Source organism: Sesamum indicum, linkage group LG13 (genome assembly GCF_000512975.1).
Source record: "Sesamum indicum cultivar Zhongzhi No. 13 linkage group LG13, S_indicum_v1.0, whole genome shotgun sequence".
NCBI classification, from domain to species: domain Eukaryota; kingdom Viridiplantae; phylum Streptophyta; class Magnoliopsida; order Lamiales; family Pedaliaceae; genus Sesamum; species Sesamum indicum.
In genome coordinates this window covers 405295-423985 of record NC_026157.1, presented here as the reverse complement: position 1 = coordinate 423985, position 18691 = coordinate 405295, and the positions used below count along the sequence as shown (strand labels likewise).

At 35.6% G+C, this 18691-nt stretch overlaps 2 protein-coding genes across 4 annotated transcripts; both read left to right on the top strand.

Moving 5' to 3' along the window:
- Positions 916-12865, top strand: LOC105175989 (probable acyl-activating enzyme 17, peroxisomal). 3 transcript variants are annotated; one of them, XM_011098641.2, is made up of 14 exons: positions 916-1342; positions 2288-2417; positions 2513-2763; positions 4319-4523; positions 4895-4935; positions 6212-6337; positions 8109-8182; positions 9129-9349; positions 10230-10324; positions 10792-11008; positions 11594-11719; positions 11820-11918; positions 12104-12316; positions 12389-12865. In XM_011098641.2, exons 1-14 carry the CDS (start codon positions 1080-1082, stop codon positions 12497-12499), a joined length of 2172 nt encoding a protein of 723 aa, XP_011096943.1. In that variant the 5' UTR covers positions 916-1079; the 3' UTR covers positions 12500-12865. The 3 variants fall into 3 exon arrangements, with proteins under 3 accessions (XP_011096943.1, XP_011096944.1, XP_020554236.1); XM_011098642.2 differs by having other exon boundaries at positions 923-1342; positions 11600-11719; XM_020698577.1 differs by lacking the exon at positions 916-1342 and adding an exon at positions 1427-1568.
- LOC105175988 (protein CHAPERONE-LIKE PROTEIN OF POR1, chloroplastic) lies at positions 13470-17502 on the top strand. Its single transcript, XM_011098640.2, has 5 exons — positions 13470-13746; positions 13873-13958; positions 14472-14854; positions 17004-17080; positions 17177-17502. Exons 1-5 carry the CDS (start codon positions 13688-13690, stop codon positions 17325-17327), a joined length of 756 nt encoding a protein of 251 aa, XP_011096942.1. The 5' UTR covers positions 13470-13687; the 3' UTR covers positions 17328-17502.

Sequence of the window (18691 nt, the reverse complement as noted above, 5' to 3'; positions counted from 1 at the left end):
TGCGCAGTGATTGGCAGCCATGAAACCAACCGTTATAGATTGGTCTGCAACATTTCAAATTGAAGACTTCGCAATAGGGAATCGAGTGTCCTAAAGATATTTGGACTAAGTACTACAACCGTATTTCATCGGTAGGAGACATAGGTCGTCTATGCAGTTTTAGTGGGTTGGTTGGCAAGGTAGTCGACTGACTGAATTGACTCACAAGAACTGTCATATGGAAGCCTCCAAAGGCTTGTTCGGTGTGACTGGGATTCCCGACTCCGATAGTACGAGATTAGTCTTCGAACTTGAGGAACCATAGCAGTCACATGCACATGATGGTTGTAGCTTAAATCTGGCCAACAATGTCTGTATCGAAAGATATGGACGTTAAGCCTTATCTAGTGCAATCAGAATATGTAGTGAGAATGGTGCGTTCTAAGAAAAAATTTGTCCCATATTAATATCATCACAATGGCATCTCCTATACGCTTTGAGACACGTTTTTCTAAAATTCTGTGGCCATAGTGATTAAATAAGTGGGATAGGTTTCCCCGTGACAATTCAGTAGGGTAAACGGGTGGTCTCGAGTTATTAAGTATAGATACCTAGTCTAGTATGGGAACCGAACCTCAATTCCATGCCCTAGACTAAGGTTGGAAGACTGTTGATGGAAGGACTTTATCCGTATGAGTTCAGTTGTCTAAATGTTCATTTATATTCACCCAATCTCTAGTGTAATGGACTGTTACTAGATGACCATCCAACAGACTATTTCTTGTTATGAAATAATTAATTAAATTAAATTTAATTATTAATATTGGGAATACGTCCAAATATAATTGAGAGTGAACATGAAGAGTGACATACTACGCCGATACTAGTACTCTTTGCTAAATTCCGTGAGCGTAGGAAGCGTACACGTATACCGTATACGTTTCTTTCTTGATTTTTATTGTTGGCCTGGGTCAATTAAAAGAAGAACCTGTAACCCAATCATCAGTTCCATCATCAATCTCCTGTCTCCAGCATTGGATGAACAGAGAGCCAAATTTTTCTTGCTTCTGCAGAATTGTAACATAGTGGAGCTTTTGGGTATGGGAAGCGAGAATTACAAGTCCCTCGACTGTATCACCACCGCTGATATAGCGGCCTTGGGCATAGCCTATGAGAACGCCGACGAACTCCGCCGCCAGCTCGCCGGAATAATACAAAATTGCGGCTCTGGAACCCCCCAAACGTGGCATAACATCACCAAGCACCTTCTTACTCCGGAGCTCCCTTTTTCTTTCCATCAAATGATGTACTATGGCTGCTACAAATATTACGGGCCCGACCCTCCTGCTTGGTCGCCCGACCCGTATGTACCTCTCCATTTTCGGTGTTGTCTAAATTCACTGTGACTACTACGATTTTAGGTTCACCAGTTAATAATAGCTTCCTTTTGTGCGTTTTTCTCTGAGATTCTGCAAAGGTGCTTAATAAGTTTTTGGCTGGACAATTTAAGTAGTGGAAGAAAGGTGATTGTTCGGATCTGCAAGTAATAAACACGTAAAGTCTTGGTAGTGAGGTGTTCGCTGATACTGGTAATTTTCTGACTAGCTACTTGTTAGTAAGAACTTCTGTATAGGTAATGGTTAATGTGCAATTGTTAGAGAAAAAGAAGTGAACTATTGGGGTAATGTAAATCAAGTACTGGAACCGGAGAAAAGGTTTGTGTTGTGTGCACCGAGGCATAATAAGTGGAAGAATCTTAATCAAATATGACATCCTTAGAGTTATTGACTTTTTGAGCTTGAAAACTAAATATGCATGAGGCTTATTTTCCTAGGAAGTCCTGGAATAATTGTACTTATGGTTTTATTTGTCTACTGACCAGAACATAAAGCCAAATTTCTTGCGTGTGACGGGTAAGATGGCTATTTCTGTGAAATGACTGCAGAAATGGCTTTCCCATGTATGGATATAATGAGATGTGGAGGAGGTGACTGACAACCATCCAAAAGAGAAATAAGAAGTTTGGATTTGAATGGTAGAAGCTAAGCAATATTAAAGAGGTGCTTGGTGCTTGTGCTTTATAATTGTATGCATCCTGGATACTCTGGATACTATATAGAGTAATTTACTCTGTAAACAAGATACTGTATCAAGATTTACTGAATTCTAGTTTTTATTGGAGGACTGAATGACACAACCAGATGTAACTAAACCCAAGAAACAATGAAGGCAAAGTAGAAGAATATACTCCAAAGAGTTACAAAGTCAACCTAGTTATTAATATATGTTCTTAATACGCTCTATGCAGTGATGACGCAAATTTGACAAATGTTGGCAAGCTACTGGAGAATCATGGAAAAGAATTCTTAGAGTCAAAATATGTGGATCCTATTACAAGCTTCCTTGATTTTCAGGAATTTTCCGTCTCGAACCCTGAGGTTGGAATAAATTGTTCCTCATCATGGTCCTTAATTGTTAGAAGAATGTTAGTGATTCGCTGTTTTCCATTTTATGTTTTCCTTTTCTTTGTTAGGTTTATTGGAAAACTATATTCGGAAAAATGAATATCTCTTTTTCGGTTCCTCCCGTATGCATTTTGCATGAGGATTCTACTCACCCAGGGGGTCACTGGCTTCCATGTGCAATGACAAATCCAGCGAACAATTGCCTGAGTCTGAATGCTGAGAGGACTCTCGAGGATATTGCTGTGATATGGCGTGATGAAGGAGATGATGAATTGCCAATAAATAGGATGACCCTCACGGAGTTACGCAAATCAGTTTGGTATGCTATTCTTTTGAAGTGTTCCATATTCTTAATTATTTCTTCCTGAAGGTTTGTTTGTGGATGTGACAGTTTGTAATATTTGCTACAAATATACCTGTTCCTTATTATCATGAAATGTATACAACTCTTAGGAGTGTTTGAGAAAACTTCTACTTGTAGAGAAGTGCTTACTATAGAAAAAATTGGAAGTTGCAGTTCAATGAAAAATTAGGAGTGTTTGTAAAACTAGTGAGAAGTAGATAAAATGTAAAAATTATGAGTAGTTGGGAGAAAAGCACTTCTGAAAGAGCTACATTGATTAAGACCGTTTTGCACCTAGATGCTATTTTTGCTTAACATTTGCACTTCCCATTTACCAATATTATTGTTTTTGCTAAAAACAATCAAATTTATTTTAATTAGTATATTTCATTAATTATTTACAAATAGTTATTTTTTTTATTATAAGAATATTAAGTACTAATAATAAATAAATATTTAATTAAATAATGTTCCAATTAATTATAATCATCAATGCAATAAGTAAACTTTTAGGATTGTTAAAAAAAATTACTTTGTCATTAATTAATCACAACAACTTAGTTCCTATTCTATAGTACAGGAATAATATCAAATAATGTAGAGCATAAAATATAAACATTCAATATTATAAATTGTGATATTTTAAATTTTAATCGTCCTGAATAATTCAAACTATTTGAAGAGCACAATATCAATTCTATATTTGTTAATCTGAACTCTGAAGAATAAATTGAAGGGTAATTTTGGATTGTAAGTATTATAACGAGGGTAAAGTAGTACAAAATGAATTAAAGTGATTTATAGAAAAGCCAAAGCAACCAGAATTACCCTTAAGCTGCTTAGTTTTTGGCTCAAAAGTATTTTTTTCCTAAGTTTAAGAAACAGAACCAGTCTCCCCAACATTTTGAAAGTGTTTTTTTAAGCCAGAAGGCGAAAATCATTTCCAAAAGCTGGCCCAAACTATCCCTTGGAGTGAAAACAATTTTAGAAAATGACATGATGGATATAGCGTTTTACTCATGAAGTCTTACTGGACATCCTTGCAATAGAAAGTGAAAGTGACTTTATGACTCAAAGTGTCCGCTTTGACTGGTGAACCAAAAGTAAGTTTGGTGTCCATTAGCAAAAATATTAAATGGAAAAGAATCCAACCTTTAGTTGTTTTGGAGGTATTCTGTATGAATTTCCTATCCACAATCATACTTAGAAGTGATATCCACTTAGAATGGGTCTCTTTTGGCATTAGTTTAAACAATTTTCTCTATCATCTAGTTTTGGTTGCATGTTTAGAGCTCTTTCTACTTCTTCTGCCAAAGCCATCAACCTTTTTATGTTTCCAACAAAGAATCACTGGTTCCTTTCATAATTTGACAGCATATTGTTTGTCTTATCTGGTTTCAATTGCTCTCTGGAGTTCTGTTAGGAATTGGATCCCTCCTACATATATGACGAAATTGTGCTATTATTTTCCTAAGAATTTGAGACCTTAATGTTTAGATGATGTGAAACTCTGTTTAAGACTTATTTGTAGGCTTGTTGCCCATGCAATAGAAACCCTGAAATTGGAGAAAGGCTCTGCAATTGCCATAGATATGCCCATGGATATTAACTCTGTGGTGATCTACCTGGCCATTGTACTTGCTGGTTATGTAGTTGTGTCCATTGCTGATAGTTTTGCACCAGATGAAATATCTGCAAGGCTCAAAATATCGAATGCGAAAGCAATTTTCACTCAGGTGACAATTCCGTTATTTCTCTATGCATTAAGGATTATCATATTTTTAATGCCCGCATAAAGTCTTACCTCTGTTCAATAAGGTAGCAAAATAATCCTGAATGCGTTTCATGGTTCAAAAATTCTGCAATATGTTTACGAGATGGATTATGTAAAAATTTGGGCTTAATTAAAACTACATTATTTTACTTGAACATTAAAAGGATTGTAGTGATCATGTTTTCAATTGTTAGGATTTAGTTGTGGCTTTCTAGTTGCAAAATATTTATTTGATGCGTTTCCTTTAGTCAGCTGGGCTGTGTGGTGCATCCTTGATTCTTACTCTCACTCTTTTGTTGTATAATACATTGGAAATCCAACCATCATTTCCAGGATCTCATCATTCGCGGTGATAGAAAACTTCCTTTATACAGGTAATTCTCTCTCCCTCTCCCTGCTTGTCGTTTGTCATGCGTTATGAGTCTTACAAATCTGATTTAGAAGCTCGTGGCAAAAAGAATGGGTTTCATTATCTGGGTCTTTAGCACAATCAGTGAATATAAAGCAAAAGAATTATCTAATAGGCTCTGGAAGGAATTCCAGGGCAGACCCAAACCCAGTAAGAAGTTACACCAGCACTTTTATGGAATAAAGAACCCCGAACTTCAGCAAACTTCAATTTACACTTTGATGGATACAGAACCCCGAATTTCAGTGAAATATTGATTTATTAGTAAAACCTTCTCCGGCTTTTGAATTGAGAATGCATGTATGACTCAGTCTTCTCAAATGAATAAAATTTCATTCAAGCAATGGATGGGGGGGAACTGAAAAGACTTTCTCTTATGAAGATTTTCATTTCTTAACAATATCCACATATCTGCCCAAGCGGGATGCCTTAGACACTGGAAATGTAGATCTAATTGGAGGTATAGCAAAAAAATAAAAATAAGGGTAAATTACATTCTGCCATCTGAACTATGCTTGTTTTTATACATTGACAGCTAAACTTTTTTAGTGTCAATTTGCCGTCTCAACTTTGCGAAATTTGCACTTTACCGTATATGATCGGTGTTTTGCTGATTTTTTTACCGGAAAAATATCACATGCTATGCATATGTGGAAAATATCACATTACATAGTTCTTAAATATCATATGTGCACTGTATGTGATGTTTTTTTGACAAAAAACTTGATGGAAAAATAGTTATAAATGGCAAAGTGCAAAATTTCGTAAAGTTGATGTGGTAAGTTGACACGAAAAAAAGCTTAGATGCCAAAGTGTAAAAACGGTTATAGTTCGGATAGCAAAATGTAATTAACTCTAAAAATAAGAAAAGTGCCTCCCAGCTATCTGAACCTCTAAATGCGGCAAAAGTTGCAGTTGTCTGCTGCTAAGACTCAGATGTTATTCATGCAAAGAAATCCACCCCTTAACTCTGAGGGCCTGACAACATACTCCAATATAAAACAACCATTCCATCTTGGTCAAACCAGACAAAAAACTTTGAATCCTCAATTTAGTTTGTAATGTTGTACTACTGATGTTACGGTTGGTAACATTACCCAGTTAAATGCATGTGATCTTGATATGAAACTTATGCAGATACGGCTTAGAATCATGACCCCTCCTGATTTCTCTACACTTTTTATTGATCTTTTCGTTCTTTCATCTGTGTTTCTCACACGTATTTTATCGAAATACTGCAGTAGAGTTGTTGATGCTCGATCACCAATGGCAATTGTAATTCCCACCAGAGGCTCCAGTTTCAGCCGGATATTGCGCGATACTGACATTTCCTGGCAGAGTTTTCTTGAGAGAGCATATGCTTCCAAGTAAGCATGCTAGTAAAAGTTGTGGCTGATCGAGTCACAATATGTTCAACTCTTTAATCTACAGGGGGCGTGATATAAATCTAATCTAGATATTGTTTAGAATGCATAAAACCCAATATTGTTCAAATACTATTTAGGGAATTACACACATACCCCTAATAGTGTAACCTAAGTGCTATTATAACCTCATTATTTGAGAAGTTACTAATATCTCTGGTAGTGACCTCCATCCAACATTTGACCCCTCCTCCTTTAGGATTTAGTAAAAAAATTATATGAACTTCCAATACAAAGGTAGGAAATGAATTTGACCTAATATAACCATTTTTTATGGAAAAAATGCCCTTTGGATTGAGTTAGAAGCTCCTTTCAGTAACCTATGGGAGTAATTGTAACTTTTAGAATTCGTAAGGGGTTAAAATGGTGAAAGTTCTCAAGGTCGTAAGATCTGTGTGCTGTAAATAATGAGAGAAAATTACAATCATGATTCTAAAACCTTGTAATAATCCAAGTACTTTAAATTTTATTATAAATTAACACTAAACATTAAATTAATTCCCAATTATTTTTAGTTGGTAAGAAAAGCTCCTTTAGTTGGCAAAAACAATTATTTTACTTTTGTAATTGTTCCAAATTTCTTAATGATTCATTAACTAAACTGTTCTTTCATTAGCTGATAAATGCAAGATACCCTTAATAAACAAGAAAATAGCAAAAGTTATCTAAATATATATTTACACATATACTTTTTTAAAATTAATTATATACAAGTTTGTAAATATACAAATATTGGTTTTGCTAAAAAGTATATTATATATATAATAAAATATATAAATGTATATATTTTTATATAGAAGTATATATACATGTATGTATGACTAAGGATTGGGCTAGATGGCGAGAAGAGCAAGTGGGGCTGGTGGCCATGTTCGGACAAGAAGGTTGAGATGTTGGGATGTTGGTGCTCGGTTGGTGGTAGTTAAACGTAAGATAGATTAAGAAGAGAGGAAAGTAAAACAAAAGAGAAAAATAAAAGTAATTTTTTTTAATTTTAAAATATTAAAAGAAAAAATATTTTATTTGATATTTAGATTAACGTCTTTTATAAGATTAAAATATTAATAACCCATCATTTCAATTTTTAAAGTAATTTTGTCTCTTCTTTTTATAAGATCAAAAGAAATAAAATACAAATCTTTAAAATTAACATTAACACCCTTTATAATGTTATGGTGAAATGGTTATTCCATCATTTCACTTTCCAAATTTATTCTTATCTTTTTTTCTTAAAGACGGTAAGGATAGTTATAAAATTTCCATATCGGCTTCAAATGGCTACACAGTATGTCAAATATTAGGGTTGTATTGGTAATTGTTCAAACAATAAGGTGATAATTGTAATTAAGCCAAACTATACTTCACCCTATTATTTGTACTTCTGATTTGGTTAGTGTCACAATCTTTTGTATCTAAATTCTGATAAAATCTTGACAGTTAGAGATGTTCCAGCATAGATTTCAGTACTTTCCATTAACTGTTGCATTTAGACATGGAATATGACATTTTAAATTATGCACATTCATCACACTGCTTCTTATTTGTGAAGGTAAATGATTTGTGTTTGACTTGCCCCTTAAATCTAGCCGTGCCTTTTTATTTCTTCAGTGGAGGTGTCAGTTTAGCCTATTCTCTGTTTCAGTAAATGAATCAGAATCTTTTGATGCAATCTGCAGTTTTTACGCTCTCATCCTAGTATGATGTCCACTTGCAGAGAAGTTGAGTTTGTTGCTGTTGAACAAACAACTGAAGCATTCACAAATATTCTTTTCTCGTCAGGGACTACAGGTATTTCAGGATCAATATTATCTTACTTATGTGGTAAAATTGAGTAGTCAAGGACTTCAGAAGAAATATCTTGTCCCCTTTCCAGCATGTGCAATGTTTTCTACCATCAAAGGATCACCATTTTGAAAAATTCTGAACAATGATGCATGAAGGCTGAAAAAATATTCTCTTCAGTGGCTTTCTGCAATCTGATGGAAGGTTAACTTCGTGGAAGTTTGTTCCTCCTTATAATGGTCATTCTACAACTCCTCTGCAAGTCAAAAAAAAAAAAAAAAAGAAAAAGAAGAGGAAAGTTGTGCATATAGATGGTGGATCTCTTTCTTGTTTCCTACAATAGGACAAAGTTTCTTCATTCGCTCTCTCCATTGCATTTGCACCTTCTCCTAGTAGCATTCTTTACTAGGGTTTATTGCATGCACCCACTCTAAAATAGCATAATTACATTTTACACCTCGAAACATTGGAATTACATTTGGACATCCTCCAAAAATGCTTTACAATTGCAACCTTTCCCTTGGGGGTTTGGATGAACACTGCAGATATCAACAAAATTATTTTTGTCTTCTAGTCTTTTAGGATTAAATTATGGAGAAGAGAGATGCTTAGAAAAGTAATATGGAAGAAAACAACGATGAGCCTTGAGGCCTGGCCTCATTTCCGAAGCTACATGTCAACGTGTTGAAAGTACATTTGCCTCTCTTAAAGTTTTGTGATGTTTGCTAGATGCAGCAACCAATGAGGAGTGGTTTTGGTAATTAGGCCGAGTGTCAAGGAATGTGGATGTACTTAACCCTTAAGTGAATACTGTAATATAAGAATATCTTATAATAGAATCAGCACTGAATGATAGTTGACAACCTCGACCTCCTTTGGTGTAATAATGTTGAAAATGATTAAATGTAAAAGAGACCAACTACATTAATAAGGGGTGGTGTTTGTGCCTCAGGGGAGCCTAAGGCAATCCCGTGGAATCTTGCAACACCTTTTAAAGCTGCTGCAGATGCTTGGTGCCACATGGACATTCGCAAAGGAGATGTTGTCGCTTGGCCGACTAATCTTGGGTGGATGATGGGTCCTTGGCTTGTCTATGCTTCATTATTAAATGGGGCTTCAATAGCTCTATATAATGGATCCCCCCTTGGTTCTGGCTTTGCCAAGTTTGTGCAGGTGATATTGGAACCTTTTATTCCTTGTACCTGGCATTGTTTTGACCTAATTTGCGATGTATATGAAGATATAAGTGATGAAAGTTATCTTTTGTTATTGTCATATGTGGACGAAATGGTGCCAGTGAATGTTCTAAAAGTTGACATTTGAATGTTTCTATTTAAAGAAGGCTTTTCCTTTTACTGCAAAGCGTTCCAGCTCACTTGGTCTATGTCGTTAAGATCTGTGAACAAGAAAGCTCCTTTCTAATTGTTGAATTATATGATATATATAATCATGGGTGTGTACCCCAAACCTCAAAAAGTAGAGGTGAATATCTGTCTGAAGTTAGTCGAGGAATTGTGGATCACAGTCAACCTCAAACCTGTTGATACATAATTGATGCATGCAAAAACTAAGGTTCTGTTGCAGATTCATGCTGTTCACAAGATATGACTTACAGACAGTTGAACATGAACCTTATTTCAAAGCTAGCCATGTTTAAGGGTACTTCAGATCTCTATTTTTGCTTTTGAAATTTTCGATTCTCTAGAATGGTTTTTCAGCATTACTCACCCGTCAAATCATCCCATTACATAATTGCTTAGCAATGAAAAAGTGGAGGTTCTTATTTTCTCTTTTACCTACTTGTAAGCTCAAACTCCTGGATCCCTACATTTGAAAATGTGAAACAACAGAAGAAATTGATAAGCTTATTATGAATGGTAAAGCGAATATAAAGACAAAGAGGGAAAAAGTCTTCGTGGAGTGATTTCTTAATTTATGGCAGTGGATTTGTAATTGTTTCCAGGCGCGTCGATATTGAATCAATAAGTCCCTACAATGACGTTGGCTTTACCTTTGTTATTTCACTGATTGAAATCCAAATGCTACTTTTTAGGACGCTAGAGTAACAATGCTGGGTGTTATCCCTAGTATTGTGAGGGCTTGGAAAAGCGCTAATACAACAGCTACTTATGATTGGTCAGCCATCCGGTAGGTTGGAATTATTTGAACCATAAATCCATATTTTGGATGCTGTTAACGTTAGTTTGTCTTGAAAGTTTTTATAAGTTGCAGCTCATAGTTTGTAATAGATTTGTTGTTGTCATATAATGATGCATTTGCATGTTATTGGATGAGCATTCATCCTTCCTAGAATGGACAACAAAAACTGAAATCTGCACACTTGATGTTAAGGTCTGAAGACATTAAGTTGCTAGTCACTATTGTAAAATAATATTTCCACCATCTGAAAGCAGTGAATGAGGTCTGGCTACGATAATATTCCCTTACTAAGGAAGCATGAAGAAGGGTTCTGATTAACTGGAGTTATAGCATTTTAAATGTTGATTAAGCTCTCCGTGAAACTCCTTTTGTCAGAAGTGTTAGCTTATTTTAAGTGCCATTAGTGCTGTCATAGATGCCTAAACCCAGCCTAATATGTTATTGATTTCCTGTAGTTGCTTTGCATCCACCGGTGAAGCTTCAAATGTGGATGAATACCTCTGGTTGATGGGGAGAGCTCGATACAAGCCTGTGATTGAGTATTGTGGTGGCACTGAAATTGGTGGTGGATTCGTTACTGGTTCATTGTTGCAGCATCAATCACTAGCAGCTTTCAGCACTCCGGCGATGGGCTGCAGTCTGTTTATTCTTGGCGCTGATGGATTTCCAATAGTAAGCACTGTTAGATCTTTGATCCTGAAGCAAAGAAAAGAGATGTGTTATGTCAGTTGTGTATGCCATGATTTCATACTTGCGAAAAACCTAAGAGTCACGAGAAGCATATCCAGACTTGTCATACTTAGAGTTCTGGAGGATGAGCCTTCTTATATCTGGTCAAAATATCTGAAGGGCCTAGCTATTTCTTTAGTTGCATGAAATTGGAGAATAAATTCACATGCTTCCTTTGTCGAGGTGATATTATGTTGCACTTCAACTATAGCAATTATTGCAATCTCGAATTGATTGGAAATTGGCACTATTAGTCATAGCATGCAGTCTTGGGTAAATAGGAGGTAAGAATAGAATGTATGAAGTGCAAAGACAAGGAAAAGAAAACATTTTGGACTGGAGAAAATTCTGAAGTTAACTTAATCAGATAGAAGCGGTAAATTTGGGAACCATCCGCAGAGAGAAGAAATCACATGATGGTCTTCTATGTGCTTGCCCATTGCTAATTCCGTGAATCATAAAGCTTGTGGTTTTATCTCCATTGTAAATGTTAATCCAACTTATAATTTTTGTTGTTTTCATATGGAGCCACAGAGTGGACCTGGAATTGGTGAACTAGCACTTGGTCCACAAATGTTTGGAGCTTCAAGCACTCTACTGAATGCTGATCACCATGATATCTACTTCAAGGGAATGCCAGTTTGGAATGGGAAGGTCAACTACTTGATCCTCTTGCTTCCATTTGTCACTAATTTCATGAATGGGCTCCTGTCTCTTTTTCCTAACAGTATCTTATCTCATAACTTCCTAACAGTTTCTCAGAAGGCATGGTGATGTCTTTGAGCGCACGTCAAGAGGATACTACCGAGCACATGGCCGTGCTGATGATACTATGAATCTTGGGGGTATAAAGGTGTGCAAAGCTTCACGATCTTGTTTAATTAATGAGAGATTGTGGGAATTGTATAACTGTGTATAAGATCCATGTTTTGAGTCCTTTTAGGTAAAAGTGAGCATCTATGCACTTCCCCATTTGGCTGATTTTTCTCTAGATCGATATGTAAACCACTGATTTAGCCTTTTTCCTTCTCCATTCAGGTGAGCTCAGTTGAGATTGAGCGCATCTGTAATTCAGTCGACGCTGGTGTTTTGGAGACGGCGGCAGTTGGAGTGCCACCTGCTGGTGGTGGACCTGAGCGGTTGGTAATTGCCGTTGTCTTCAAGAATCCTGACAAACCAATAACGGACTTGATTAATCTGTCTGCATCTTTCAATTCAGCCCTGCAGAAAAAACTAAATCCTCTATTTAAGGTACGGCATATTTCTAGAATTCTGCAGTTAAAACTGGTGTTGGTATCTTCTCATAAATGCCAAACCTTGCAGGTGTCCGAAATCGTTCCCCTACCTTCTCTTCCAAGAACAGCGACAAACAAGGTTATGAGAAGGGTCTTAAGACAGCAGTTCTCTCAAGGTGATCAAAACTCCAAACTGTGAAACAAGGTTAACGAATTTAGTTTCCAGGGCCTCGTTTGGGGATATGGATCGACCTTTTCTTCTCAGGCATAATATTATAGGAAATAATCTGAACTGAAAATATGAAGTTGGTGTTTTTTCAATTGAATTTCAAATGATGAGAAGAAAAATTTCACCAACTTGTGGGAATTTGAATGGGTTTCGGAACTGTGAGAGTTCACCAGACAACTGAAAAATGCCATATCTATAGATGCCAATTGAAAGATTACTTGTTTTTCAGAAACATGGTGGTATTTGTATGTATAGTTTCGTACTTGGATTAGGAACTTGCCCTTTAATTTGGTTAAGTAAAAGAATATTCCTAGTAATTTATTTTGTATTTGAATATGATTAGTGTTGGAAGGTCTTAAATATGGGTTTAGGTATATTGAGAATAGTATGTCATGTGTTGGGTAAATGGTGTGTCAAATTTGCAAGATGCTGAATGTTGGTAGAACCCACATTAAACAAAGGACATGGGATAAAATTAGTGCATTCCCATTGTGGAGAGATATATCTTCATTGTTATAAAGATAGGTTAGTCTGGAAAAAAAATATTTTGACTTGCAAAAAGTCAATAATAAGTCAATTACGGGTAAATATCAATTTTTGTTTTACTTTTTTGTTAATATTAGTAAATTCAATCAACTTTGACTAACGAAGGAATTTATTTATTAGACGAAAGTAAATTTCAAGAATGCTAAATTTAATTCTCCAAATTATAAAAAATTTAAGTATAACATCAAATTTTAAAAACGAAGAGTGTAATTATCTCATTTATGTCGCATTGGGATGTACCCAAACTTTTGTTTATGAAAAAATAAAAAGCAAGCACACGTGCATCAAATATTGTGATCCCAGGGGGAGGCAAACACAATTACTTGAAAATGAGGGGGTGTAGATGTTATCCAACGGAAAATATATGGTCTTTTTGTAATTATAATTATATCCAGAAAGATGAACTAAGCAACAGATAATAAACCCACAGGAAACAACTCTTCGTCTTCTCTCTCTCCACGCGACCCCAACCGTAAACGTATTTGGGGCTGCAAGCTGCTTCTTTGCTCCTCGAATCCATGGCGTCTCTGTAATCAGCGGAGCTCCGAATTCCGAAAACGGAAAAGAAGTTTATGCTTCGGATAAATAGAGTAGGATACATTTTCTGGTCTCATGGCGGCAGCTCTTCTCTCAAACCCTACCCTGTCTTCGTCTTTCCTTGGCCAGCGACTGTGAGTTTGTGTTTACTTTTATCATCGTGTATTTTGCAGTGATTTTGTAATGGTGTGGGGATTAATTAGGGGCTTTTCTTGTTGTCTGACACCTTTCTTTGTTTGTATATGGTGCTCTTGGTACAGCTCAATTCGAGGCAATTTGAGAAAAATTACGCCTTGCTGCTTGGGTTTTAGGAGCGCCAGGTGTGCGGCGGATGCCCCATATGAAGGTGAGTTTTCAGAAGAAAAATATTTGCAGCGGAAGGACCTTCCCTCAAAGAGGGCTTCCCGCTAGGGAAAAGAAAAAGAAGAAGAAGAGGGCTCCCCACTGTCAAAGGGAGCGACATATGTCTTGAATCTTAAAGTCAATATATTCTAATTATATTCTTGAAACGTTTTATTTTCTTCAGTTTTATAAGGATGCTAATTATTTTAAAGCTGTCCATTATCTATGTATAAATTCTTTCTTTTGCTTCTGGTGTATGTGGTTTGTGAACATGTGTATTTACTTTATCGTGTTTATGTAGTTTTAACATGAGGTATGAAGAATTTTAAATGCTATTATACATTTCAATTAACAGTATCCATGTGCAAACCTTGGGGTCTGAGGTGTAGGTAACATATGCTGCTGGCTCTTGTTATTGTTTACTTTCACAAATTCTTAGGTATAATACTGTTTTCTCTTTTATGATTGGATAAAAGAAAAAGTTTGAAGCGTAATCTTCATTTTTGAGTGACTGTAGGTAGCCTCACAAAATTCCCTAGATTGAATGTCTGGGATCCTTATAAGCGCCTGGGTATAACTACTGATGCTTCTGAGGAAGAAGTTTGGAGTGCTCGGAACTTTTTGTTAACCCAATATGCTGGCCACGAGAGAAGTGCTGAATCAATAGAAGCTGCTTTCGAGAAATTACTCATGACCAGCTTCAGAAATAGGAAGAAAACAAAGATTAACCTGAAAACCAGGCTCCAGAAAAAGGTTGAGGAATCCCCACCATGGGTTAAGAACTTGCTCAGTTTTGTGGAGGTTCCTCCTACTGTGATCATTCTCAGACGGTTATTCCTATTTGGTTTCATGGCTTGCTGGAGCGTGATGAACTCTGCTGAAGCTGGACCTGCTTTCCAGGTATTTACATGGCCATTACATTTGCAAAGATGAAGTTTTGGCTCACCTCTGACTGTGTCCTGGGGAGCACAGTATAATTCCCCATAGCTGAATATAATATTCTATCCAGCTATTTGGTTTTTCGGGCTTTTTCAGAGGCTTCCAGTTTGGGAGCTTTTTGGGGCCCATAAAATGGAAAAAAATGGATGAATAAGGGGAAAAGAGGGGTTCTGGATCCTTTGAGACCATTTTTGGCTCCATTTTCTCCATATGATTTTAATGTTGTTTGTAGAATGAAGTTGCTGGTAATTAATTTTATGAATGGTACAAAAGTTTTTTCTGTTTGTGGATTGAGACTATCTCGATATTTATGCATAGAGTAGTAACATGGAAGATATTAATCCACTGCTCAGGAAGAAATATTAGTAGTTGATGTGATTATAGTGAAATTTTAGGCTTTCTGGACTTTAGGAGAATGAAATAGCTAAATCATATTGTTTATGGCATGTTAGAATTGCCAAGAAATACGTACCGCATGTTATTGGAGACCTAGGGCAGTTCATAACTTCATATGATATTGGTACTGTGAACAATTGTCCTACCTTAGTATGTTGGTATGTCCTACACTTTGGATTATCGGAAACCTGATACAGGTCATATGGCGATAGTCAAATGGAATTTATACTTAGAACCAGATGTATCATAGTTGTGAAGTTGTGAACTTTTAGTAGAATTGAATGATTATACAAAGATAAGGTTCTGACTATTGAAAAAAGAAGATATAGCTTTCTTAATAATTCATCATAGAGAATACTGCTGTACTGGGTCTGTTGTTCTTCATGAGGCATTTCATGGATCGATATATATTCGCTATTGGATTGCATTGAAATAGATTTGTTCTCTTCTCTATTGTATTTTATGAGATGCCTGATAAAATGTTCTTGTTGAGATACTGTATCAATCATTTTATTCACAAAATTAAGGTGTGCACCATACACAATGGAATTTTGTCAATGCATGTATAATTGGATTAGACTTGCCTACAAGTCTCACTTGGCTGGGTCATGAACATGAACACGAACATGTCTTTCTTGTGTTGGTAGAGTACTACCAGAGCATCTAAACGTCTACACACCTTAAATACGTGGACTTGATCTTTGTAAAATTATAAATAGAAATTAGGCGAAATATGTATTTGCAGTCACCTGGAGAGAGATCTCTTATTTATTAAATCTTCTGAAGAAAGCAAGAGTCCAATCCAATAAGGAATATAATCCCACACAATGTAGAATTAGAATCTATTCAAATATGAATGCCGATTGGATCATGGGTCAGCCCGACCAAATTCCGAACAGATACTAACATGAATATATTCTTGTGTGATATCAGAGAAGCTTGTGACATACATGATAAAACTTCCCTTTGTGATGCTATCTTACTGGTAATCCACATGATCTCATGCATGAAGCAATTGCTGCGTTCAAAGATAAACTTGACGTCATTAATGTGTAAAACTTGTTTTCTATTTGAAAGTCAGCCAAGTGCAGCTAAGCTGAAACATTTGCCGAAACGGACATATGTATGTACGTAAACATATATATATATATATCCAGTAAGCTAGAGATTTGTTGGTTTCATTTTAAAGCAAGCAAAAATACACTACTTGTGCAGAAGACATTAGGCTAGAAAATATGAAATGCTTGGGTGCTGCTTATGGATTTGTTTAACTGAAAATTTTGGCATAGACAAGAATTACAAAACCTCTCTTTGAGAATTTTGAGAATATTTAGGAAAACAGTATTTGTTCCATTGAGCACCAAAAATCTATGCTTTGGATTGTGGAACAACCCAAATCAGCAAATAGTCTGCCATGATTATTCAATTTAAATTGATTTCAATCGAAGAAAATAAATAAAAGAGCAAGTGGAATGAAAAGTAGAGTGACATTAAATCAACTTCTACTTTTGTTGGCATTAATGTGAAGATAAGTGTATGTGGATGGACTTAACATGCTTTTGCATGACTTCTACTTTTGTTGGCATTAATGTCAAGGTAAGTGTATGTGGATGGACTTAACATGCTTTTGCATGTCATGCACCTGTATGAGTTAATATTCAATGACAGAATTTGCTTGCTGGCATATATTCTTACATTTTTCTTCGGTCTGCAGGTGGCATTATCTCTTGCAGCTTGCATATACTTCCTCAATGACAAGAACAAAAGCTTGCCTAGAGCTGCCATTATTGGGTGAGTTTGGTTAAGTTAAGAGTCTCGTATGCCATTTTTCTGGGTCTGTATTAGAGTTTGATAATTTACATGTGAAAATTTCTCATACCATTGCAGATTTGGAGCTCTCGTGGTCGGTTGGATTTGTGGTTCTTTCTTGGTTCCACTCATTCCATCAACTTTATTGCAGCCTACTTGGACTCTTGAACTTCTTACATCCTTGGTTGCATACATTTTCTTGTTTTTAGCCTGTACTTTCCTCAAGTGAAACCCAAAATAGCTGAAATTGTATCATCCTTGTGCAATTTAGAAATTGCAAAAGATGGTTTAGAAATTCCATTTTTGCTTGAATCGGGATACCATTGTTTTTATCTATGTACACTCCATCTCTAACAAAACACTATTGGTCATTATACATGTAATCTTAGATAGTCTTTTCTTTACACTTGTTCTCCGACCAAGCTCTTGTTGCACCTTCGCTTCGCTTTGTTTCGCATTTGAATGCTTGATCACATGTTCAGAAAACAGAGCAAGTTTTTGAAATTCAACTTTCAATTTCACATAGTTACTAATAGCATGCCGGGGCGCCAGACTGAAGCCTTGGCTTTTACATTGGATTGGGCTATTTATTTAAAAGAAAAATGAAAGAGAAGAAACCTAATATTCTTCGGTTTCGCTCTGGTGTAGTAACATTTCTGTTCCTTTTGTCTTCCATTTCTTTCTATAATGTCATTTTTTTTTGTGTTTCTTTCCGGATGCTACTACCACTTCTCTCTTTATTCCCTTTTTTCTTTGTCCTTTTTTCGATGCTTTTCTATCAAGTCCGACTATTTCACCTCTTATTTATCCTTTTCTTGTTTTCTTCCTTGAAATTTTGGGAAATTGTTGATTACTTATATTTTTGTGTGTTGCTTATTGTTTTAGGTCATAACTCAATTATCTTGGTATAACACAACATAATTTGCTAAACAAATGATTTATAGTTTCCTGCCAAAATTATAATTTGCTTTTTCTTGAAATTTTTGCCTAAAGAGTTTAAAATCTAATCTTTCAAAAATAATTTATACATTTATGCATTTAATGTTGTTTTGAAGCACGCACTATCATAATGCATTATTGTATATAATTTTTGTTTTATTTTTTTTAAGTTGAATATTCTAATAGTTTTTTCATACTTTGGAAACTCTAAAAAAAATTTATCTTTGATGCGTATTGAGTTCCAGCCACACCACAGGTTCGAAGAATTTTCATGAAAATTTTAAATTATTAAGGGACTTATATTCAAAACAAAAGTTAGTACTCCTATGCTTAAATCAGTAATGAGTTACTGAAGAAATGAAAGAGAAATTTGAATAGAAGTGAGAGTAGATAAAAAGATTTTTTAGTGTTGGACTGTAATAGTGTTGGACTGATTTCTTCAGTAACAAAAGATAAGTTTGAAATACATTAGAAATCGAGAAGAATAAAAAATTTAGTATGAGAGTAGATATTACCAAAATGATTGCACCAAAGGCCTATTCATAAGTGTACATGGAGCAAGGTTTACAAGGTAGTTGGAGAGTCATTTGCCATTTGAAAGCTACTCGTGGTAGCTATCTGACCGAAGAATCCATTTGTGATATTCATATTAAC

Coding starts and splice junctions, on each gene's coding strand:
- LOC105175989 (XM_011098641.2), top strand. CDS start 1,080: ATGGGAAGCGAGAATTACAAGTCCCTCGACTGTATCACCACCGCTGAT. Junction 9,350..10,229: donor GCTTTGCCAAGTTTGTGCAG/GTGATATTGGAA, acceptor GCTACTTTTTAG/GACGCTAGAGTAACAATGCT. Junction 10,325..10,791: donor TATGATTGGTCAGCCATCCG/GTAGGTTGGAAT, acceptor GATTTCCTGTAG/TTGCTTTGCATCCACCGGTG.
- LOC105175988 (XM_011098640.2), top strand. CDS start 13,688: ATGGCGGCAGCTCTTCTCTCAAACCCTACCCTGTCTTCGTCTTTCCTT. Junction 13,747..13,872: donor TCTTTCCTTGGCCAGCGACT/GTGAGTTTGTGT, acceptor CTCTTGGTACAG/CTCAATTCGAGGCAATTTGA. Junction 13,959..14,471: donor GGCGGATGCCCCATATGAAG/GTGAGTTTTCAG, acceptor GAGTGACTGTAG/GTAGCCTCACAAAATTCCCT.